Source organism: Echinops telfairi, unplaced genomic scaffold, assembly GCF_000313985.2.
Source record: "Echinops telfairi isolate 266 unplaced genomic scaffold, ASM31398v2 ScPeMD7_1;HRSCAF=3_0, whole genome shotgun sequence".
Lineage (NCBI taxonomy): Eukaryota > Metazoa > Chordata > Mammalia > Afrosoricida > Tenrecidae > Echinops > Echinops telfairi.
In genome coordinates, this window is record NW_022103896.1 from 48,315,381 (window position 1) to 48,341,283 (window position 25,903).

General features: G+C 39.7%; 1 protein-coding gene across 5 annotated transcripts; it reads right to left on the reverse strand.

Moving 5' to 3' along the window:
- Positions 1–6: 6 nt before the first annotated feature.
- On the reverse strand, positions 7–20,671 carry OTUD6B (OTU deubiquitinase 6B). 5 transcript variants are annotated; one of them, XM_045287611.1, is made up of 7 exons: positions 20,616–20,671; positions 19,795–19,946; positions 14,450–14,530; positions 8,489–8,801; positions 4,663–4,724; positions 1,271–1,377; positions 226–395 (listed from the first exon to the last, which is right to left on the reverse strand). In XM_045287611.1, exons 2-7 carry the CDS (start codon positions 19,930–19,932, stop codon positions 311–313), a joined length of 786 nt encoding a protein of 261 aa, XP_045143546.1. In that variant the 5' UTR covers positions 19,933–19,946; positions 20,616–20,671; the 3' UTR covers positions 226–310. The 5 variants fall into 5 exon arrangements, with proteins under 5 accessions (XP_045143542.1, XP_045143546.1, XP_004697536.2 ...); XM_004697479.4 differs by lacking the exon at positions 20,616–20,671 and adding an exon at positions 20,448–20,587; XM_045287607.1 differs by lacking the exons at positions 1,271–1,377; positions 20,616–20,671 and adding an exon at positions 20,448–20,574 and having other exon boundaries at positions 7–395.
- Positions 20,672–25,903: the final 5,232 nt, after the last annotated feature.

Below are 25,903 nucleotides of genomic sequence, written 5' to 3' on the forward strand. Positions count from 1 at the left end.
ATAAAATGCATTCCAACACAGAGGAGAATGTCCAAAGGCTTTTTATCAATGGAAACATTCATGAAAATGGTTATCGTGTCTTCTTGGTCTATAAATGATGTCTTCTACAATGGATCTTACAGTTTTAAAAACACCACTAAGAGATAATGGTACATTCTGACACATTTCAGAAAAATTTGTTAGTACCTTTGCCATAAAACTCATTAAAGGTTGCTGTGTTTTTCAGTGACATGTAGCTCACGACAGCACTCAGGATGAAGACTCAGATGGGCGCACTGTACCAAAGCACAACTGTGCAACATGTTGTAAACTAGCTGCAATTCTCTGTAGCTGTGTTCATCAACCGTGTAACAGAATTGTAATGTTCTCCTAAGCCATATGCATGTCTCATATATCTGAAATAAAAGTAAAAAAAGAGAAATGAACAATTTGGGTGAAAGTACTTCAGTATATGTTAATTTTTATATAGTATGTAAACAGATATGTTTAATACATATATAAATCGAAACATTCTGAATAAATCACTTCCCAGGGATATCAATCAACAGAGTATGTCATCATATTGCTTAAAACACCGTTTGAAAAGTACCCACAGTCACCAACAACCGACTCAACAGCCCTGTCTGCCCAGCTTAAGTCAGGTAAACACATCACCACAGGGGGAAAGACAGACTGAGATGGTAAGTGCTCAATAAGCTTACATTGTTCCCTAAATCCAAGTCACCGATAAACACCTCCTTAGATTTAACTATTAAATACCAAAGCAGTTAACAAACCCTCCCTACTGTGAAGGATTTCAAAAAGTTCATGGGAAAAAGGAAGTAAGATAATGAAGTTTTCCTTGAACTTTTGAACTCCCCTCATGTTTCAAGGACAAGGTCCTGATCATATACTTTTTTCACAATATGAAGAAAAAGAATCTCTAAAGCGAATAAAGAATCAGGCAACACACATTTGTACTATCCTATTTGTTGAAACTTTAAGCCTCATGATTGTAGAATCAGGACAATATGCACACATGTCCTCAAACCTTGTAATCTCTGGGAATGACTGCATTCTCTAATCTTTGAGAATAAATCATTAGGCAGTCAAACAATTACCTAAGTTGCATGTTTGTATAATTTTGTTGTTGTTGTTGTATACTTTACCTTTAAGGTAAAATAAGCATAATTAGTTCAGCTGAAGATTTTTTGAACAATCAACAGTCTCTTTTTATTCCTTTTTGCACTAATTCTGAAAAAGGAAACAGTAAATATGTCAAGGTACTTACACAAGCATTAATGGGTTTTTTTTATATTCTTCACCAACTATAATCGGAGGGGAATCTGCCTGTATTACTTCTATCGGTGTTTGTAAAATGTGAGACAGCGCTCTTAGCTTCAGGGGAAAGAAAAGATGCATTAGTAGACGGAAGTGTACATTTTATACAATCATAGACTACGGAAGCAGGCATGAATAAGGCCGCCAGTAGGAACTGCGCTCGGTTCATCACTGGGCATCCAGAACAAACACATCACGACAACAACCACACCGACAGCCTTTAAGTGGATTCAGACGCACAGAGACCTGGAGGGCAGAAGAGAACCCGGCCTGTGAACTTCCAAGGCTGTGCGTCTGAACTGGAACAGAAAGCCTCGTGTTTCCCTCAAAGTAGCCTGTGGATTTCAAAATGCCGACCTTGTGCTCAGCAGCCCAGTGAGTCCCCACCTCACTACCAGAGCCTGGTGTGTGCTCACTGTCGCGGCCATCGGGGCGAGGGCGACTCATAGCACTTAGTAAGTACGGCTCAATAAGCAAAATGTTTATTAGCTCACACATAGAGATTTTCTGAAACCCTGACTGCACTGCAGCTTTTAAGAACTATCAATGCCATTAGTAATGAAGTGCAATGTGATGGGTAGACTGGGCTCACTGCATTAGTCTCCCTACTTGTGAGTATGTTTGAAATTGTTCACAAGAAATAAGTTTTTAAAAACACCATTAAGGAAGCAACACACCAAATAAACTATAATTTGGAAGGGAAACAGTATATAACATGAGGTTTTTTCAGTGTTTTCTTAAAGCTTTCTTAGATAATTCTTATGTATAGTCAAGGTTGAGAATCACTGCTATGAAAATGTCCCACACATTAGTATATGAACTGTACCCTACTTTGAAGCATTTCCATTTGATTCACAATTTCGAAAAAAAATTCACATAATATCAAATTGGGGCTTAAAAAGTGATTAACAATGAATATTGCTAATAATCAAATTAGTTACAAACAAGGGCTCTAAGCACTTTATGAATTCAATCTTCACAATAATGCTATGGTAACTATATAGTGGGCTCTTGAATAATGTGCATTTGAGTTATTTGAACCATGAGTTTATCAGCCCAGTGGATAACTCACCAGGGCTCCCAGACCACAATAAGCAGCAGGGAAGAAAAATCTGCATACAAGTAATCCTGCAGAGTTCAATCCTGTGTTGTCCAAGAGTCAACTGCACTATTGTTAGGATCACTTCAAATGCCTAGAATCTGCAGTAGAGGAGGACTGGCAGGGCTTACCTACAGTCAATCTCTAGGAAATAAAATGATCCACACCAGAATTGAGAAAATCTGATTCTAGAACCCAAGTTCATAACCAAATGAATCATTAACAATCTTCTATCACAGTGCCCCTGAAGTATATTTATTTGCCCCATTATACAACAATTTTGTCTAAAGCAGTGTTTCCCAAAGTGGGTGCTAGTGGCCCCCGGAGGAGGAGGGGCAGGAATAGCCCAGGGGCCTACACTTCATACTGGATACGGGCTAGAGTTAAGTCATGGCCAAGGGGACCCTGAGTTTGGTTTTTCCTCCTCCTGAAAAGGGGGAAGTAGGTCAAATAAATTTGGGAACTTACGGTCTAGAGACCATGGTTCTTTTAGGAAGCCTTAAAAGAAACTACAGTAGCAACATATAAAGAATTCTCTATCAAATGAGAGCAAGTTAAAATCCAGACCCGGTTTCATAAAATGTTCCTATGGAAAAGATATAACATAGAAGAAAATGGAAATCCGGGCCAATGGAAATAAGGGCAGTGTGTGAGCTGCAGAGCAACCAAACCTCTTGCGCAGTGGACTTTCCCAAGTAGGGGCCAGGCCGTGATGCCCCACACAATGACAACTAGCTGCAGCTCTTTGAATGTGCTGGCCACCATCTGAGCGGGGCCCTTGTTGTCACTGGACATGACTGAAGTATTTAGAACCATTCAAAGCCCTGCTTTTTTTCTAAAATGTCAAGCAACATTTTTTAAAAGCTAGCATGGTATGTACACTTGTAAATGAGCTCTGGTAAAATTAGTATCAACTCCAAGCCTTCAGATATTACATGAAGACCTCTTTAATAAATGCACATGAAATTAAAATTCTTATTTTAATTCACAGGTGAGCAATTTATGAGTAAATCTATTTCAAAAGATGCTTTATAAGATTGTTCTTACTTTTTAAAAATTACTTAACTAAAAGCCTATGTTAATTCGTGATTCTTAAAAGAAAGTTCTGGCATCTTCCAGAGTTTGGAATACCAAGAACACAAAATTAATGGACATAGTTCCCCCTGGTGGCTCAGAAGAGTAAAATTACAGTACTCCTAAGAAATATTTTTATGGAAATATTCATGCGACAGCTTCAAAATATAGTTGAAATGAACTAGATCCCCAAACTACTCAAGATGACCATGCTTCATTTTAAGATAATAATGATAACAGAATCATCTATCAGACACTCTAGCTTACAAACTTCTATAAATGCAGCCCATACCTAGGATTTAATGTTTACAATCCCCTAAAGAGTACACACAAGTGTTTTATTGTCCCTGTTCAATCATTCAGAGTGGACGACTTCTACAAGCACATCATACTGAAACGTGACAATAAAAGCCAGGATACGGACCTGGGGCTTGCCCTGTCTTCCTTCCCTTCTTATCCTCCATCTTTCTATACACCAGGCTCGCTTATCGCCAGTTGAACAACACAAATTTTGTGGATATTTTGCTTTGATATAACAAAGGTAACAGTAAGGTAAATAATTATAGAGCTAAAGAGAAACTAAGTCCCTACAAGTGATTGAACATATCGTTTTCTTGCATTTGAATTTTAATATATGAAAGACTGCTATCAAGTAAACTAAATTACTATAAGCTAAATATTCAAACACATTTTAATAGATGTGTGTGACAGGATTTCACCTGTAGCTTCACACTAAAATATTGCTTTCTATTTCTGAGGTAATGGAGAAGGTACTTCTCCAATAGTTAATATTCATCAGCTGAGCCATAGGGCAGTTTACTGTGCTTGAGTAAAGTCTTCTTTTTCACAGGTCCAGAAAAATCAAGTATATTGCCAATAGCAGCAAAATAAACGGAAAGGCTTATGCAGATTCAACAGCAGCTTAGCCAACAAGCAGATCAACTAGTGCACTATATAGGATGAAATCGTGCTACACTTGAAGAAAAGTAAAAGCCTTTATTCAAAGGCCCAAGAATGTTAACTCCCTATTTCAATGCTTTGTCAGTCAACAGCAAATATCTTTTTCAAAAGAAATTGGAATCATTTGGGGGAAAAAAAGTCCAAAAATAACAGATGGGATTTGGAAACAATTGAACAATTCACAAGCACTATGAATAATCACAACTTACCTCAAGCTGACCTCCCCATGCAGCTGTGTTTACAACATCATCACAGTATTTTCCAAAATCTTCTGTAGAAATAGATCAGAATATAACACTTTATAATTTTTATAACTCACACTGCAATATCCCTTTTATAGCTCCTGCAATTCCTAATGGCCCTTCCCAGGTTATGAACTTCTCTACCAGTACCCCTGTGGAATTTAATCAATTTCACAGATCTAAACTTACCTCAACTTTCCATCCAAAAACAAAACAAGGCATTTCTGCTTCTCTTGCTCAGCCCAAGGGAGGTCCAGGGTTCTTAATGATGAAACCAGCCTACTTCCCTTTCTTTATCCAAAGTAATCACTCTCAAAATTGCCACTCGATTTCACTCTCTTCTACATGTTCCCCCCAAAAATACAAACAAAAAGAGGCAGCCCCGTTATAATAATGTTCCTATAACACCCTCTAGTCTAGAAGCTGTGACAACGTAGTGGGTACAAGTTGGGATGCGGTCCACAAGGCCAGTCATCCAAAACCACCAGGGCTTTCTACTCTTGTAAACAGAGTCTTAGAAACTCACAGGGGCAGTTCTACCCTGTCCTTCAGGGTCACCACAAGTCACCACTAACTCTTAGGCAGTGAGTCTGGTCTAGTTGGATGACACCCTCTAAGGCAGATAAGAAGAGACTCAAGGTAAAAGTCAAGCTCCTCCAAACCAGAGAGAACATCAGTGGCTCCTTCACTTGTTCTTTTGAAAAGATCTACCTTACTCATTTCCATCAGTAAATGCTCTGGCCAGGCAAATCAAAAGTCAAATTCACTGCCGAGTAAAATCTGACTCATAGTGACTCTTTAGGACAGAGTAGAACTCCCTGTGTGTGTGTTACCAAAACTGTAACTCTTTATAGGAGTACAACACTTCATCTTTCTGCCACGGAGCAGCTGGGGTTTCAAAGTACTGAACCCAGAGGTTAGCTAGTCAATATATAAGCTGCTATGCCGCCAGGGCTCCTCCTGAATCATCCCTGAAAGCTGAAGGTAAAGACTTAATTGCAGTTTCTGTTGAGCATATACATATTGTGTACAGACTTTTGCACATGCTACAACAGCATTTAAACCTTTGTGCCATCCAGGAACCCCTATTTTGGGAATCAGGAAGAATTATGGGTTTTTAGGAGAAAGCATGTCCCATGAGAGAATGAACTGCATTGGTCTCCTTCCCCAATATATCCCCAGTGCTCAGAACAATCACTAGACCAACAGCCAGCACATGGTCACCTTTAATTAAACACAGGGAGTTTTTCATCTTTTTCTGACTCAGCGTGCCGAGTTGTCACTTCCATTCAACTACTTGACAACTAGCAGAGCCCTATTATGTTACTTCTACCTATCTAAGACAGACAAGTTTTCATAGCTGTAACAAATTCTATTAGAAAAGTGGGTGAAGGGAGATGTCAAACAGTGTGAGATATGACAAAATAATAATAATTTATAAATTATCAAGGGTTCATGAAGGAGGGGAGAGGGAGGAGGGAGAAAGATGAGGAGCTGATATCAAGGGCTCATGTAGAAAGTAAATGTTTTGAGAATGATGATGGCAACAAATGGACAAATGTGCTTGACACAATGGATGGATGTATGGATTATAAGAGTTGTATGAGCCCCCAATAAAATGATTTTTAAAAAACAGCAATGATACCTAAAACAACAAAAAAGTTGTCAACATGTTCTATAGATTTCTGTGGTAAGAGATGGCTCTAGAATTAGATATCCACAACAGAACCTGAGGTCTATAAAAGTGATACTTATGACCAATGGAGACCTAACTCAATGGCAATGTTCATTCTGATCCACTTCGTATTGTGATTACTCAATCTTCCATGGACTACGGATTCCAAGAAAGGAAAGTTAACCCTGACCTTTATCTTCTTCACTTAGCAACTCTGACCTTCCTCTTAACTTATCCTGCTCAAGAAACTTCCTTTCAATGGAAACTCCTCCACGTGTCATCTTCGCTCGTGTGAACTTTATTCCATCCCTTGGGAAAAACAGTAATTCCAGCACACAATTGTAGCTCATGTAGAACCTGAACTTAGGCCAAGAGGCAGCTGATGGATCAGAACAGGGGCTACTATGTCAACATTTCAAATCTAGAAATGTTTACGTTAAGGTTGAACCTCTTCACTCTACTTACATAACGTTGAGAAACAGAGGCGGATGTCGTTAAAGATGTATAATTTTACTTGGATTCACAACTACTGTTCATGGAAGCAGGGAGCTGACGCATTGCATTGGGCAGATCTGCTGCACGAGGCTCTCTAAAGCGCTACAGAAAGAGCAAAGGTAGCACCCTGTGCACAGACGCAAGTACACATGATCTCAGCCAGGGTGTTTCCAATCCCCTTTCATGCTGTGTATAAAGGAGAACATAGGATTGATGCATGCACATTAGTGCTGGCACGCAACACTGTAAAGACCATGGGCTACCAGAAGAGCAAACACATCTGTCTTGGAAGAGGGACGGGCGGCAAGACTTCATCCAGCTTAATTTGGACATGTTATCAGGGAGAACTAGTCCCTGGAAAAGGATGTCAACTTGGTAGAGGAGAAGCAAAAAGGGGGAAGACCCTTGAAGACAGGAATTCACACAGTGGCTGCCAGCATGGACTTAAACATAACAATCTTGAGGATGGCCAGGAGTGGTGTCTCATTCTGTGGTACACAAGATCACTATAAATTACAATAGATTCGATGGCACTTCACAACATCCCATGCTTGCTGAAAGTGAGGAAAACTTGAAGCTACACTTCAATACAAAGAAATCAAAAGTCCGCACAACTGGACCTTTAAGCAAGAGGAAAGACTGATGTTGAGGACTTCATTTGAAAACACCCACGGAAACAGCAGTCAAGAACTGACTATACATTGCATTGGGAAAACCTGCTGCCAAAAAGTAATGATGCTACTTTGACGACCAGCGTATGCCGAAACCTAGCCATGGTGATTTTAACTGCATCACATGCATGAGAAAGTTAGGTAATGAATGAGGGAGAGCAGAGTTGGTGCCTTTGAATTGTGATATTGGTGAAGAATACAGACTGCCGGTAGATTAAACAGATCTGTCTTAAAGGAAGCACAGCCAGACGCTCCTTAGAGGCGAGCAAAAAACACAACAAAAGTGAGGTTAGCGAGACTCTCGCTCACATATTTTGGACATTCTATCATGACTTATCCCTGGATAAGAACAGTCTGTTTGGAGCAGAGGGTCAGAGTTTAAATGATCCTCCACGGGCTGGACTGATATCATGGCTACCACAATGGGCTGAAACATTGCAACGATTTTTGAGGGTAAAGGGCAGGACAGTGCTTCACTGTTACACTGTAAGGGTCACTGTGAGTCAGAGCTGACACAGAGGGATACTCATGAGTTGAAGTCTGCATGTTGCTTTACTACCATCAGAGCAGGCAGTGTTAACATGTCAAATATCCTTTGTGGTTTTTATTACTGCTTTTGATTATAGGTATTTGAAACACCTGACAGTGGTTTGAATAATAAATCATGAAATAAACTACTTGTGAGTGAACTGAGAATAGTGGCATTAGCAAGCCACATGCTGTAAATATTACATTAAAAGCAGCACAAAAATAAAAACCGATGCTGACTGTTAAGTGAAATTCATTATCACTTGAATATGTTATAATGTCCTAAGTTGGGACTACCTATATAAATATTCTGCCTAAATGCTGTGATTTTTTTTTCCTCATAGAATCATGGTGTTTTTTATGCTTGATTCCAGGCAATACTTTATTCAAAAGCAGTAAAATATAGTAAAGAAAAAGAATTTACCTAGAGTATAAATATCTCCTGTATTAGGGTTTGTTAAAAATGGCAGAAAGTCTTCCACGTGGCTTTGCATGTATTCAGCAGTCTGACGTCTTAAGGCAGCCACAGTTACAGTGCCACCCTGCTCCTTCAGCTGATCCTCAATGGCTCGATACAAGCAGTGGCCATCAGATGGAATCTGTTTAATTTCCAACTGCCTGGCTGCCAACATTTGGGCAAGTTTTTGACTTTCTACCTGTCTGGCTCCAGATAAGTTCTCAATTTCAGCTTCGGCTATCCTTTCTTCCCGCTCTTTTTCCAGTGCAGCTTTCTTTTCCTAGGAAAAGATGGAGAACGTAGAAAAGTTAATTCAGATCATTAGGACTGACTCTCATTTATTAGAGAAATGGAGATACAAGATTCTCAAACCTTTTGGCCATTTTTCTCCCTTCTCCCATAAGGACTATCATTCTGATTATCTCAACACTTGTGAAGGTTTCTACACTCTGAGCTTCTTAGTTTAGTTCCTAACGTTATGAACGTTCTACACTATGAAGTAGGCCCTTAAGGGCAAATCATCTATCTCTATGTTCCCAGAACCTAAGCACTGTATTAATACACTGTACTGATGTAAGAATGCCCTTACATTTTTCTCCCAGCCATACTTAAAACCTACATGCAAAGTTTTCAAAACTCTTTACTCATTTGAAGTTTGTGTCTTTAAGATTGGGCTGTACTGAGCCTTGAAACACATCATCACTATATTCTAGCTTCTTTGTTGATCACTACGCATGAGGCATTGCTTTGTTTAGACAAAGTTTTCCTTTGCTTAAAAAAAATGTACCTATATACATTTGATAGAAAACATTCTCCTTTATAAAAAATTAAATATTAACAGTAAACTACAGTTATCTTTAAGGACCACTACTAATCTCAATGTTTTTACAGAGTTATGTATGCCTATTGTTTTTATCTGCTTTGATACCTTCCCATTAAAATATATGCAGGGATACGGTAGGGTAAGGTTAAAGATCAGGGACTTAAGGGATGGATGTTGTGTTTTCTAAGCTGCAATCCTTGTGGGAGTAGACTGCCAGGTCTTTCTCCCATGGAGCCACTGGAGAGATTCAAACCAAAAGAGTGAAAAGTGGGAAACTTGGGAAAGAGAAAAAAATCACTAACAATTTGACTAGCAATGGTCAAAAGCCAGAAAGCTTGGTTATTCATAGCTAAATCAGCACACTTAGCTAGGACACTAGAAAAAGTGTCTAGAGATAATAGGGGACAAAGTATAGCTCGGGGACAGAAAAAGACAGTATATAGTTAACATGTATATAATCTAGGCAAAGTTAAAAAACAAACAGACAAAAACCCTAGAAAGACATATACAAAATATTTATAGTGCCTTTCTATAGATGGTAGGATTATAGATAACGTTTATTCAATGTTTTGCTTTTCTGTTCCTAAGTCTCTAACATGAGCACATTTTACCAGTCTGCCCCATGGAGAAATTCTTTCAGAGACAAGGGGGGTTGGGTGGGGGTGCTTGCTTTTTAATGCTAGTGAATGAAAGTACTTGAAATACATGCTTTACGTTTTGCTGTTGGTTACATTTACAGTGAAGGACTTAGTAAACAGCAGAAATTTTTAAAAAGGTGGAACAAGGTAAAGATATTGCATGCCTTTATTTCTAGCTCTTTGGGCTAGAGAAAATAGGAAGGCAAATTTCAAGTAAATTGAATGCCATATATTTGTACTGTACATGTCTTCTGCTGTGCCATGCAGATGAACCTAACATGATAGTTACCTGAATCAAAAAAATAAAGCAAAAGCCTATTTAAGATTTTTCCTACCGATTTCAACAGGGCCAGAACTAACACAAGCATTTCAAGGCCCACCTACAACTGGAGATCCTAAAGACATAACATCTCGAAACACAAGATGGCGCTGTAACCTTATAAAGAAAGACTGCAAACAGTTTCACAGGGGAGAGGGAAGATAAGCACCTTAGACACCATCTAATCCAAAACCCCTCATTTTCCTCTTCTGAGGAAACCGCTCGCAGAAAGATTTCCAAAGGTCACACAGCTGGTTAGAAGCAGAGCAGGGACCAAGGACAACACAGAGAACTCCTTCTATCCAGGCACCTGAATCAGAATAAAAGTTGGGGCAGACGGGAGCTAGAGTTAATGGCTAATGTTGTAGTTGTGGACAGTGTGGAACTTTGCTCTATCTGCAAAACAGTGTAAACCTTTTAAGATTTTAATCTAATCTTTTCATGCTTTGCTTCATAATACAAAGCAATTGTGATTCATCTCTAGGGCACCGGGTGGAAAATCCTTACGATTCATATTTCAGCAAGGTTGTTTCCCAACGGCACTAGACCACTTTGATTTCTACAACCATAGTAATGGAAATACAATGAATGGCACCAGGGATGTCTAATGAAACCATGTATGATGAAAATAACTTAATCTCATTGCCCATCGAGTTGATCCTAACTCACAGTGACCCTCTAGCACTGAACAGAACTGCCCCTGTGAGTTTCCTGAGGCAACATCTTTACAGGAATGGGCCACCACATCTTTCTCCTGTGAGGCTGGTGGGTTCAGCCTCTGTGTATGAACCCACGACACCACCAGAGCTCCTGGTGAGATGAAAACAGCCTGTCTCAAATACACTGTTGGCAAAACCGTAGCACAGTGAGTGATACAGCAAAGAGGCCTGAAGAATCTTAAGAGCTGGGTCCTGGTCTTGGGTTTTTATTCTACTTTCAATGATCTAAGATTCTCATTTGTAAAAGTACCATTCCCAGTCTCAGATTTCATCGTTTTTGGACACCAGATCTTCTATATCTGTATTGTCCAAACTGGGCAATACCACCCCCTGCAGGGTACTGGACTGATGGGGGGTGAGGGCGGGATGGGGGGGGTGGTAAGGATGAGGGGGCCTGTAAAAATAGATACTTACACTCTATCCTGGATTATGGGCTATAGTACAACAGTACAAAAGTTTTTCATTGCCATGGGAGCACTGAATAACTCGTTTTTCTGGAAAGGGGGTCAGTAGGTCAACTAAGTTTGGGACCCCATGTTCTAAATCCTACTTTGGGCTGTTTCCATCATATTTTGAATTAAATTCAATCCTTCTCTGTATTTTCAGATTAAAACTGAAAAAACCTACACATTATATCCTTCAGTGAAAATACCACTATCATACATTTTAATAAAATTTTGTCATGTTTTTCAACCTGAGGTGCATCTTTCTCAAACAAAAGTACCCTTAGCTGCCTTTTTATTTCTTAATGGTGTCACTGACTGATAAAGTTCCGAGTACTCTAATGCTCAATTATCCATCCTAAGTCCTGGCCCCATTTTCGTAAGCATTATAAAATTTCAGTGTTTTTGGTCCAGAACCCTTAAATATTACAGAGTAATAGGAAACTTTGAGCATTACTTTCAAAGGTATATCATCTGTCCAGTATTCAGGCAGCTGTCTATGAAACATACTAAATTTTCTGCTGGTGTACTTGAACAAGGTAGTCATTTCAGCTAGGTAGTATTTTAGAAAGTGACTGAGAAAAGTAGTTTTTGTTTGTTTTGTTATCTAAGGGTTCACATGAGAATTAACAAGTTTTGGTAAAGACAGGAAGGAGTTGTGCATCTTTTAGCATTTCCTAGAATTAAGTAAGCTACTATAAAAACTGTGGCCAGTCAATTCCAAAGAAGAGGTGAATCTAACAAGTGTTTTGTTAAACCACTGCCAAAGATTCAGTCCTTTATGATCTATAGTAACTAGATGAAAAACTGTGAGGCTATTAGAAAAAGAATACATAAGTTTGAAACAATTAGGTAACAGTCACAGAACCTTAAAAACTGAAATTCACAATCACAGTGGTAACTTAAAAATAAAGTTTACGTGACTATGAGGAGTGTTTACTACTTTAAAAACTTAAAAAAACCAACAAAAACAAACATTGCTCTTACGTTGAAGTTTTAAAGAAGCACACTATCCATTACTTAACATCGTAAACAATATTACTTCTGTTTCCAAGCCTCAAACGAAGGCTTTGGAAAGAGTGTACTTTTTAATATCCATAACTCTATGAAATACATTACTATTTCTCCCATTTTAAAATATGTGAAACTGAGTCTTACAGTCCTATAACTGTACTCAGTCACAATAGTCAAGGGGATTAAAATCCACACCTGCTGCTGCCTGCAAACCCATGGTCTACACTGCAAACCAAAGCACACATCCATGAATTCTGTTCTGACTACTGGCAACACTGTATACTACAGAGAAGAACTGTACTTCCTGGGGGGGAGTGGACACAGCTATTTTTATGGAAACTGCCAGGGATTTCTCCCATGGTGCAGCTGGATAGTTTCAAAGTAACAACTTTTATGTTAATAATTGAGCACAAACCATTTGTGCCACTCAGGGATCATTTTATTAAGTTATAATACTAAACTAAAATGCATAAATAGTTTTGTCTTTTTAATAATTTTAAATTTTAGTTCAATGAACTTCAAATAAATCAGTCTCCTTGTAGCTCTTTGCATGGCTTTAATTTTTGTTTGCTTTTTCTCCCACTTGGAATGTCCTAGATAAATAACTACCAAACCCCACGTTGATGCTGACTTCTCTTGACCCTGTAAGACAGAACTGTCCCAAACAGTTTTCAAAGCTTAATCTTTACAGAAACCGTTTGCCACATCTTTCTGCCTCCGAGGACTGGTTGGTTTGGACTGTCAACCTTGCAAACTGGACTACCAGAGTTCCTGCTAAATCATTACACTTCCTTCAAATGTCAACCCATTAATTAACATTTAACTTAGAGCATTTAACTCTCGTCTCTAGATTTTCACAGTAATGAACAATCATACAGGCACACATTCTTTGAGAAATGAGTATGAGTTAGTTCATTGTGCCAACCTGGCCGATAATCACATGTGGGGCTAATTGAAAGGCGGAGGGATAAATGGGTGGTGAGCCTCGCCTTTCTAGTTCTCGGGTCTTTTGCTTTGTGATGGTCACACCAGGATGCAGCTGCCTTAGCAGCTCCCAGCTTCAGCTTGCAAGATTGACTTCCTACAAGACATCCCCAAGGAGAAGCCACATGGACCTATCCTGGGTGCTGCAGCAGCCGTGTGGAGACCCCTGCTAGTGCTGAGATGCTTATTCCTTCACTGACTCAGCTTTCCTCCTGCAGTCGGCATCATTGCCTGTTTTGTGAGGTGGAGGACTTTGTGGACTGGTGTTGGGTTAATGTTGGACTTGTGGGCTTGGGCAGCATTGGGTTGGGATGTTTTCGTGATGCACACTTTTTTTACATAAAACCCTCTTATACATGAGTTGCTAAAGTACCTAGACTAATACAAGTATGTTTACAAATCTTGTTGTCCTACCATCTCACCACTTGAGTTATACAAATAAACAGAACAATATTCTGGAAATTCTAGGTTCGAATCTTTATTATACCACTTAGTACAATGTATCTTTACCATAGTTATGTCACAGATTCCACACACATAAGAGTCTGAATTTCAAATTTTGGGGGAAAAAACAGTAAAGCCAAACCAACTGCCAGAGAGTCAGTTCTGCGAGTGGCTCCGTGAGTTACGGAGAACTAAGCTCATAGAGCAGTCTTGGTTGTTCAAAGTCAAGGCTACTCAATTTCTAAAAACTATCCTTTGAACACCTCCTCTTCCTAGTCTAATCCTAAAATGAGAAAACTGGACAATATTAATTTTCCTGTCTTGGGCCTATGTTCGTATCTAAAAATAGGGTCTAGAGATCATATTTCACAGAATTATTACCAGGATTAAATAAAGGCTCATATAATCAGCCTTGCATAGGATTTGGTCCACAGCAGTTGCTTAATAAAGATTCGTTCAGGTTCCTTAAAAATGAAGTGTACAACCCAAAATAGCATTAAGCACACATCACTGGCTTCAAGACTTGGCAACATGACTTTCATACCCGTCTCTTTTGTGCTTTTGATATCCGAGGCTGCTGAGTTTCAAGAACCAAGTTTGAAATGTTAACAGCAACAGAATCTATCTGAAGAAAACAAAAAAATTACCAAGTTAATAAAAATACTTTAAAATTGAAATTATTAAATTATTACTGAAAATCACCAATCTGTGAAATCCAAAGCTGCAAAACTGAGAACAGTACCAGACAACATCGCAGATAGTTTTTCATTGTTTCTCTATTTTCAGAGAATTTTCAGATTCCCAAGCAGCTTCCTGAGAGCTCCTCAAAGATATATGCTCAACATAGCAGAACTCAGCAGTCACCTCTTTGAGCAAGATAGTTGAGTTTGAATTCTGACCTTGGAAGGCTTTTTTTTTTGGGGGGGGGGGAGGAGCATATATTATACCTACAAAACCAATGTGCATTGCACAGCACACATAGGAAACATACAGGTGTGGCTTGGTTCAGAAAAAAACATGTAATACTGGCATTATTCAGGTAAATATATGGTGCCACTTCCACTACCTGTCAATTGGTCAAACTACGATGGCTTATGTGCTGCTTTGAGCTATGGCATGCTTTGTCAAATACCAGCTAGGTCATCACAGTGGACAGATTTCAGCAGAGCTTCCAGATGAAGACTAGGAAGAACAGGCAATCCAGTCGTGAGAGATTATCCACTGACACCTTATAAATAAATAGCAGGGGAACCTTGTCTGACATAGTGCTGGAAGAGGGGGGATCCTCAAGTTGGAAGGCACTCAGCACGACTGAGGAACAGTGTTTTCACAAGATAGGATCAACTTCAGTGGTAGAGATGGGCAACGTTTTCAGGACCTTCCTTTTCAATGGGACGCAACTCAAAATGAGAATAAAGAGCTGCAAGCATCTATTAATAATCAAACCTTGGCATGTACACAGTATGAGTTAGAAAAATTGGAAGATGTCAATATTGAAATGGAACACAGAAAGATGGGTCTCCTAGGCATTGGTAAGCCGAAACAGACTGCTGTCAGAAATTTTAAACCAATTATATGGTCTTCTATACCAAAAATGCCAAATTCATGATGAATGACATCATGGTCATCAAAAAGAGCATTTCAAGACCTATCTTGAAGGACAAGGACATCTGTGCTAAGATACCGTCTATACATCTACAAGGAAGACCAGTTCATACAGCTACTGTTCAAATTTGCCATTTAAAACCAATGATGAAAGAAATAGAAATGTTTGAAGTTCTACAGTCTAATAACAACCAAACGTGCAATCAAGATGCTCTATTATTGGCAATTAGAATGCAAAAGTTAGGGAAACAGATCAGTAGTTATAAAACTTGGCCCAGGTGATAGAAATGAAGTTGGAGACAGCAAGATAGAATTTTGCAAGAACAACTTCTTCATTACAAATACCTTTCTTTCAACAACCTAAGAGGCGACTATACACACGAACCTCATGTGACAGAATATACAAGAATCATCTGTATAGTCTTCTTCATCTGTGGAGAAGTTCATTTGTATCAGCCAAAACAAGACCAACAGCCGACTGTAGTACAGACCATCAATTGCTAGTATGCAAGTTCCGGTTGAAGTGGAATAAGCTTAAAATAAGTTCCTGAGAGCCAAAATACAACCTTGAGCATATCCCACCCCAATTTACAGCTCTCAAGAACTATATGATGCTTTAAACACTAATGACCGAAGATCAGACACATTTTAGGATATTAAGAACATCATACAAGAAGTAACAAAAGGTTATTAAAAAGGACGTGAAGGAAGGCCAAAGGGGATGTCTGAAGAGAGACTGAAACTTGCTCTTGAAGGCAGATCAGCTAGTCAACGGGAGCAAGGAAGTAAAGGAGTTGAACATAAAATTTCAAGGGGCAACTTGAGAAGTTAAGATGTTATAATGAAATGGACAAAGACCTGGAGTTAGGCTGCCAAGAAGGAAAAATGTGATCGATATTTCTCAAGCTAAAAAAAAACAAAGAAAAAATGTAAGCCTCAAGTTGGGCAAAATATTGACCTACATAGCAAAGATCAAAAGCAAATGGAATTAGTACAGTCGCTGTATTAAAAAGAAATGGTTGCAGACAACCACTCAAGAGAGAGCATATGATCAAGAACTGTTATTGAAGAAAGTCCAAAGTGCACTGATGGCATCAGCAAAACGCAAGGCTCCAGGAACTGATGGCAAACCCATAAAATGTTTCAAAAACCATAAGCAGTGCTGGAAGCATTCACTTGTCTAAGCCAAGAAAATCTGAAAATAGCTACCTGGCCAACTGACTAGAAGAGATCCTTATTTGTGCCATTCCCATGAAACGCCACCCAAGAGAATGCAGAAATTATCAAACAGTATCCTTGTGACATGAAAGCAAAATTTTGTTGAAGACAATCCCAGAATTGTAGCAGCAGGAAATTGACAAGGAACTGCCTGAAATTTAAGCTGAAATCCAAAGAGGAGGTGGAACCAGGCCTATCACTGCTGATGTCAGATGAATCTTGGCTGAAAGCAGAGAATTCCAGGGATGACGTTAGCTTGTGTTTCATTAACCAGGCAAAAGCATTTGACTGGGTGGATAACAACCTATGAGGGAAAACGCCAAGAAACTGTGCTCACATGGAACCTGTACAAACTGAGGTAGTCCTTCAAAGAGACCAAGGAGATTCTACATGGTTTGAAATTAGGAATGGTGTGTGCCAGTGTTGGATCCTTTAACCATACTTATTCCATCTGTATGTTAGACAATTTATCTGAGAACTGGACTATATGATAAACACAGCATCGGGTTTGAAGGTAGATGCATTAACAATTTGTGATATGCAGATGACACAACCATGTTTGTGGTGGAAAGGGAGGAGGGCTTGAGGCACTTACTGATAAAAGAGCAAAGACTACAGCTTTCAGTGAAGATACAACTCAATGTAACCAAAATAAATAGCCCCACAACTGGACCAATAATCGGGCCAATCTACAGCAAAAGGTCTCTTGACAGTGTTAGAGCAAAGCTGTAACTCTGAGAACTTCATATTCATGTAAAACCTGGAAAATGAATACAGAAATGGGGAAGAATTGAAGCACCTGAATCAAGGTGTTTGCAGAAAACATCGAAAGTACCAAAGGCCTTCTAAGAACAAATATCTATAAGTGTAACCAGAATGTTCCTTGGGAGGTGGGTGCGACTCTCATACACTTTGGTCATGAAATCACGAGGATCCAGTCCCTGCAAAAAGGTCGTCATGCTTGAAAAATAAGTGTGTCAGTGAAAACAAGGAAGACCCTCAATGAATGATTACTCCTGTGCCTGCAGCAATGGGCTCAAACACAACTGTGAAGAAGGCATGGGGACAGGCAGTGTTTTGTTCAATTACACATAGGGTTGCTCTGCTATCAGTTTGAACCCACCCAATAGCAACAATGGTGATTGTTTGATTTCATGGAAACTTTTAATCTAGCTCTAAATCTATTTCCTCATTTGAAAACTGGATCTATCAATACTTACCTCATAAAAAGAATGATGTGCAAATGCGCTTTACACAATTGATGTGTGTATGGATTGCGATAACAGTTGTATGAGCCCCTAATAAAATGTTTAAAAAAAAAAAAAAAGCACCTTGTACTGTATTACTATGAGGGCTAAATGAGATAACACATGCAATATGTTAAAATATTTAAGCACACAATGTTACCACCACATCCATCCTTTTCCTGAATGGTGATAATCTTAAAAGACATACGATGTTAAAGACATGGAGACTGTGACTTCTGTAACCCAAAACCCACTGCCATCAAGTTGATTACGACTCAAAACGACCCTACAGAGACCATTATATAGCAGGATAAAAACAAACCAAAAAGACCCAAATCAATTGCTGTCCAGTCAAATCTGGCCCACAGTGACCCTATTAAGAAAGATTAGAACTGACCCTGTAGATTTTTGAGATGTTCTACTCCATGGGAGTAGAAAGCCTAGTCTTTTACCCTTGGACAAATGGTGGTTTCAAACTGCTGACCTTGTTATTTGTAGCCCAATGCATAACCATTACACCACCAGCGCAGCTATAAAGCAGGTTAGAACAGGGGTTTCTTGATTTGTTTTGCCCTTGACAACAACAAAACAGCAACAAATGATAATAAAATATAATTATAGTTGGTGAAATTTTTCATAGCTGTGAAAACTTTAGGAGGGATCCCTAGTGGAACAGTGGTTAAGTGTTGGGCTACTAACTGCAAGATCAGCAGTTCGAAACCACTAGCCTCTCTGCAAAAGGAAGACAGGGCTTTCTACTCCAGTAAAGGGTTAGTCTTGGAAACTCAGAGGCAAGGCAGTTCAACCCTGTCCTATAGGGAAACTATGAGTTGATACTGACTCAATGGCAATGAATTTTAGTGAGTGAAAACGTAACTGTCAGTAGTGAGACTGTCGTCTATATTTGATATTTAAAACCCATGAAATAATCACAACTCTACAGAGATATAAGAAATCATGTTCACACCCTAGAGTAAAACAGCTGGTTTTGTATTTTAGCTTTGTCACTAAGTTTGACTTTGGGACAAACTTTTTTTTTTTTAAGCATCTTATTTTTCTTTAATGGGAAGCATTTCTTGGCAGAAAGTAATGAGACAAACTTCTAAACCTATTATTTCATTTTAAAAAATGGGATCATCTATACTTACGTCATAAAGAATATCTTAGTGACATATTAATGAGGATTAATTAATACATGCAATCTTAAAGTGCTTAGCACCAGAATAGATTAGCTCCAAACACAATTATTAGATTATGACAGCATAGCTCAATTTACCCAAAAAACAAGAAAAAATCATTCATTATGACTGGTGATGAAGTGCTCTTATAATTTAAAAAGTCTTATACTTGGGGTTATATTTGACAGTTTCAAGAATCTGTACTATTTGTATTATATATCAAGAAATTTGTGCTCGGTAGGATTAAGTAACTTTGCCTAAAGTATCAATTCTGTTCAGAGGCAACCGGGACTAGAAGTCTGATCATCTTACACTAGGTGCTACTTCCTCTAGGCCACTTTATCAACTGGGAGAAAGATGAGGCTTTCTACTCCCAGGAAGACTGACAGCCTAGGAAACCCACAGGGGCAATTCTACTTTGTCAGAGAGGGTCGATATGAGTAATCGACTGGAAGGCACTGACTTTATCAATCTATTGTTCTTTGAGGCAAATTAGTAGTCTAAGGTGTGAACCTGCTTTGCAAAAATACAGCATCACAAGCACCTACTCAAAAGATGCTAATGAAAGGTAAGGCTTGCCAACATTTCCCGACTTGGAAAACAAACCCTATGCCAAGCAGAGCAAAAATTACTTAACATACTTTATTCTCCTTAGATGTCAACTTCAATTGCTCCAGTTCCTCCCTATGCTTCTGTTCCATTTCTGCTTCCAACTTAGCAACATCTTCAACGAGCTGCTTCCTCCTCTTTTTGTCATTCTTGGGTACAGCATTCTTCATACTCTGAATTTTAGCTGAAAAGGCACCAAAACATGTCAGTGACCCAAGAGTAACAGAAAATAAGGTACAGGAACTGTAAAGGAATAATAAGGGGATAAAGGTATTAAAACAAAAAGAGGCATTACAGAAGACAGCAACAGGGAAGGGTCAAATAAAGACAAACCACCCCCCTCCCCGAAAAAAAAGCTCTCATTAACATAACTGAGATTGCATGGGTCGTTCAGAGGGTCAACAGAAAAAAAGAAAACCTGTACCAAGTTTTAAGTCTTTCAAATGGTTTGGGTCAGAGATTGTAGTTTAGGGCGGGGGTGCATGTCGGGCCTAAGGAGAGGGCGCCTACGAAGGCCTGGGAATTAAGGAGCAGCCGGGTACGGGAGATGGAAGAAAGGCCACGTGCTTCTCCAAAGCTATCTAGGAGGCCCCAGCCGAGTTGCCCTTCCAGGTTCCCCAGAACGGAGCGGCCACGCGCACACCCTTAGGTCGGGGCAACCCCTAGGTTCCCACTTGCCCGCCACCTTGCAGCTCCTTCTTCTCTTTGCGATGCCTTCTCATCAGCTGCTCCTCGTCATCAAGCTCCTCCGTCAAGACTGCCTCCATGACGACCAAGTCGCCCAGCCTCCGCGCGGGAAGAAACCTGCCCCGTGGCGGAGCGGGCACCTTTCACCCCACCCCTCAACCCTCACCTTGAGTATCATTGGCCACGATTCGCACGCAGCCCCGCCTTCAAGGCGGTACCGCTCTAAACGCCGCTCCTGGGAACAAGTGTCGGCGAACCGGATGTTGCGCGTGCGCAGTCCCGCGACCCCGCCCGCGGGCGCTGCTGGGCGGGGCGGCGGGAAGCGTGGCGACGCTCCGCACGCTTAGCCGGGATTCTTTCCGCTGCGCGGAGCCGGCAGCCTGGCGAACGCTCGCGCTCCCGTCTCCGGAGCCCGAAAACTACGCGCCAAGCTATTGGCCCGGAAGTGGGCGCGCGGTGATGACGTCAATAGCCTTTTTTTTTTTAATGCTCCTGCCTTGAAAGAGTACCTTTAATCTTTATGTGGGGTCCCATTACTACATAGGGCTATTGAAAAGGTAAGGAAGGAAAAAAAAAATTTTTTTAATAAAGTTAATCATTTTCAATGGTAATTCATTGTAAGGAAATTGTACGTTGACGTCAGTCTCAGGCAAAATAGAATCAACCTACAGCAAACTATGTTCTCCCCTGTTTTCAAGATAGGAATATCATACCACAGTTCACAAAAGGGAACCAAGAAAAGTGGTTGAGGAAATGCTGCCTCTTGAAATGGATATATGGTGGAAACCCAGGATATAAGTGTGTTTGTTGCAACATAGAAACTTAGAGAGGAATGGGCAGTGATACAGACAGGAAACTGTCAAAGCACACGAACAATGTCAAGGAGTTGAAAGATAGAAGCTTCTTAAAATCGAAATTATGAAGGAGCAAGTTGAATGGGGAGCTAAATCTAATTAACAAATGATATGTGAATGCAGGGGGAAAAGGAGGGCTGATTCAGGAGCCGCAATCAGGAATGCGTGGAGTGGGACAAAGCAAATGGAACTGCAGCAATAATTACAGAAGGCACTGAAGAACAATCTTCCCGAGTGAAGAACGAAGTACATCTGCAGTTGGTGAAAAAGCAATCGTAGAAATGTTCTGGTGACGTTTTTAAATCTTAAAGAAAAATGCACTACGTGTACAGTGAAGAAACATTACCAGTAAAGGAACAGAAATCAGGTTGAACATACTATTTTCCTCTGGCGATACTGTCAGAAGACAACAACAATAGCTACAGAGTTTTAAAGGAACGTTATTTTAAACCAGGAATGATGTACCTCGCTGTTTTTGTACAAAGCAACAGAGAAGTCATAGAAGTAAGAGTTACAGTCTACTCCTCAAGTTCTGCCTCGGAAACTTGCTGGCAGATACATTGCAGTCAAGAGAGAGCATCAATCAAAATCATTCAGAAGTAAGGATACCATAGTAGAGACAGAGGGTGAGCTTTAAAAGTAGTCAAACAACAGTACGTTGACCTGTTGCCAAGGAGGCGATTCACGCTCCTGGACCACCTCCCCCAACTCCCACCCCGCCCAACGTTCCTGAGTCGCGCTGTGCCATGGGAACAGGTGGCAGTAATCTTTAGGGAAGCATAGCACCAGCCTTTTGTCTAAATTGTTGTATGGAAGGTTTTTAAGTTGTGTAAACAGTAGATTGGTAAACTAGTTTTAAATTTCAGCTGTAAAAAGGGCATGCGAAATGTTCAGTATCCAGGACGAACAAATACGGGTTTATTTTTAGTATGTAACACTAGGTTAAGATGAACAAATTCTTGAGCAAAACTTAGTAAAATAAATGGCCGTTGTTATTATGGGTGGGGCAAATAGCAGAAAGGATGCTAAATATTAATCTGACAAAGTAGGGAACCAATAGTTTCATTTCTCTTATTTTCAGGGAGAAGATATTTTTGTATTTACAATTAAACTTATAGAAATAATTTATTATCGAATCACTGATTAGGGCCAAAAGAACTGATCACACTCATTGCTGTCATGTCTTAGTGATGCTTTAGGGCAGAGTGGAACTGCTCCTTTAGATTTCTTGACTGGAGCAGACAGCCTCATCTTTCTTCCACGGAGAAGTTGGTTGGTTTAAACTTCTGACCTTGTTAGCAGCTCATTGTGTATTGCACTAAGCCACCAAAGCTCCTCCTGTTGTGGGGGTGTAGATACAACCTGATTGTGCACATATCCTGCCTAGTAGAAATCAATAGTAAACACACACAAAAATCAGTAGTTACTGCTTCATATAGCAGTTCCCTTGTAAATAAATTTCACACTGAAGTGATACATGGAAAATTAGAATATATGAAGGGCTTCAAAATTTGTGGTAAAATGGATTTAAAATATGATGAACTTTTCCCACAAACTTTTTAAAACACCCTTGCATACATTCTGAATTTTTGAATGGCAAAGTCATAGCAAATGAAAAATAGCAAGGAAACATTTAAATTAGCTTAAACTGACAAAAACAGATGTTATCTTCCTCATAAGCTGATTAAATACCTACATTTTCTGGACAACAGAAAAGTGGGTGAAGGGAGACGTCGGACAGTGTAAGATATGACAAAATAATGACAATTTATAAATTGTCATGGGTTCATGAGGGAGGGGGACAGGGGGAGCAGGGAGGGAGGAGAAAAAATGAGAAGCTGATACCAAGGGCTCAAGTAGAAAGCAAATGTTTTGAGAAGAATCATGGCAACAAATGTACAAATGTGCTTGACACAACTGATGTATGTATGGATTGTGATTAAAATTGTATGAGCCCCCAATAAAATGATTTTTAAAAAGCAAATGTTTTGAGAAGGATGATGGCAACAAATGTACAAATGTGCTTGACACAACTAATGTATGTATGGATTGTGATTAGAATTGTATGAGCCCTCAATAATATGATTTTTAAAAATACCTACATTAAAAGGATTCAGCTTAGGTCAAGATTCACTCTAATCCCATATACTCACCTCTCTTAAAACTTAAAAAAAAAATTCATTGCCATTGAGTTGATGTCCATAGGTCAGGATAGAACCACCTCTGTGAGTTTGACACTAGCTCATTATAGGAGTAGAAAACCATTTTTCTTCCACAGAGCATCTGCTGATTTAGAACTGCTGATCTTGAAGTTAGCAGCCCAGCACATAGCCACTATGCCACCAGGGCTCCTTTGTATTTCTATTAAAGAATACCAAATTTTTTAAAGCAATGGAAACTGTAAACCAGAGGGATAGAAATGAATAGTCAAACTCACTGCCATCAACTAACTGTGACTCATAGCACCCCAACAGAACTGCCCTTTTGGGTTTCTAAGACTTTAAATCTTTATAGGAATAGGCAGCCTCATCTTTCTCCCCCATAGTCACTGGTGGGCTTGAACTGCAGATCTTGTGGTTAGAAGCCTACTATGTCACCAAGGATCTTGTGAGAAATAGAAATAAGGAGCAATATTTTCCTAAAATAAAATTGAAGCACTTAAAAGTTATTTTCTGTTATAAAAGATGTACTATAAATTATAGCATTTAAGAGATGTTATATGGTAAATAACAGTATTCATATAGAAGTGCATGTTCCATATCTTGATGTGGGGTTAGTTTTACTGATATAAAAATAAATCATTGTGCACTTAGAGTTAGTGCATTGTATGCCCTTAAAATTCGTGGAGTAATCCTTTAACAAAAATCACCTATTCTGATGTATGGTCTTTGGTGAAGCAAGTAAGAGAAAAGAGATTGTTGCTGCTGCTCTTGTTATGGGCTGTCAAGTCGGCCCCAACACAAACCTGAGCCCTGCACTACTGAACTCAATGATGCCCAGTATTGCACCGTCCTTGTGATCGATTGCTGAACTGTGGAGTTTTCATTGGCTTGTTTCCAGAAGTAGATCCATCAGCTGTTTCTTTCTAGGCTGTTTTCTAATGTAGTGAGATACCCAGATTATTGTAGAAGTGAGGGTGCGGAGAGGGAGAGGCAGATTGGGTTAGATTATTGTGCTAGTCTGCATAGACTAGAGAAACAAATAGACACTCATATGTGTATAAGAAAGAGCTTTATATACAGGAGCAGTTGAATATTGAGAAAACATCCCAACCCAGTCCAGATCAAGTCCTTAAGTCCAATATTAGCCCATATGCCCCATACCAATCTATAAAGTCCTCTTCAGACTCACAAAACACATGCAATGACGCTGAATGCAGGAAGATCACAGGCCAGTGGGTGGAAAGTCTTGTGGATCCAGTGGTGTAAGCATCTCAGCGCTGGCAGGTGTCTCCACGTGGCTCCTCCAGATCCAGGATTCTCCCTGCCATCACCATATCCCCATTTGTCTTGTCAGTAGAGAGTCTCTCAGGGAGTGAGTTGAGAGTGTCTCCCACCTCCAAGGAGGAAATACAGGAGTTCCCAAAATCCTCAGAAGACCATGCCCACACAGAGGTCTCATTGGCTATATCCTGATTGACAGGCTAGACTCCACCCCTACATTCTTAATCTTCTCATATTGACAATTATATAACTACTACAATTATTTAGATTTACTAGATAAACTCTTTGCAGGAGCTAAAAAGCAGTGATTATTCTCTAATGTTTCATAACTTTATCCTGAGTAAAATGCAAAGAAAAAATAGCCTCACAGAATAGATGCATATTGCTTACTATTCAAAAAACCGAAAGTAGGCTTGACTAAAATAGAAAGTAAATGTTTAGAAAATAATGATGGCAACCTATGTACAAATATGCTTGATACAACTGATGTATAGATTGTTATAAGAGCTGTAAGAGCCCCCAATAACATGATCTTAAAAAAAAAAAAGAAAAAGCATTACCCCAGTCTTTGATGAGTCCTAAAACAAGTACTAATTTAAACCTAGCTCTCTGAGGGCAAGGGATCCCCCACAGGCATCACAGTTTAATATTAATCAAAGATGTAACATGCAATTATTTTAATTATTTCTAAGATGGGAAAAACCTTCCTGCTCAGCAGGAGAAGCATGAATGGATAGAAGTTATTATTTGTAAGGTAACTTAATCCTAAAGGCGCTGTGCTGGCCCTATCTAGGGTGGCAGTGTGACACCAATGGTTTGTGCTCGTCTACCCCCAAAGTGGGTGCTTTGAAGCCACTCAGCTGTGCTGTGAAAGAGAGGCCTGGTGATCTGCTCCCAAAAAGAAACCCTGCGCTGCAGTTTTACTCTGTAGGCCATGAGGCCTCCATGAGTGAGAATCAACTTGGCAGCAAGGGGCTCCCTGGTGGTAGTTGTAAGGTGTCGAGGGATCAGGTACCAGGCATCAAAGAACAAAAAAGCATATCATTGTGAATGAGGGGGAGTGTGGAGTGGGGACCCAAAGCCCATCTGTAGACAATTGGACATCCCCTTACAGAAAGGTCACAGGGAGGAGACGAGCCAGTCAGGGTGCAGTGTAG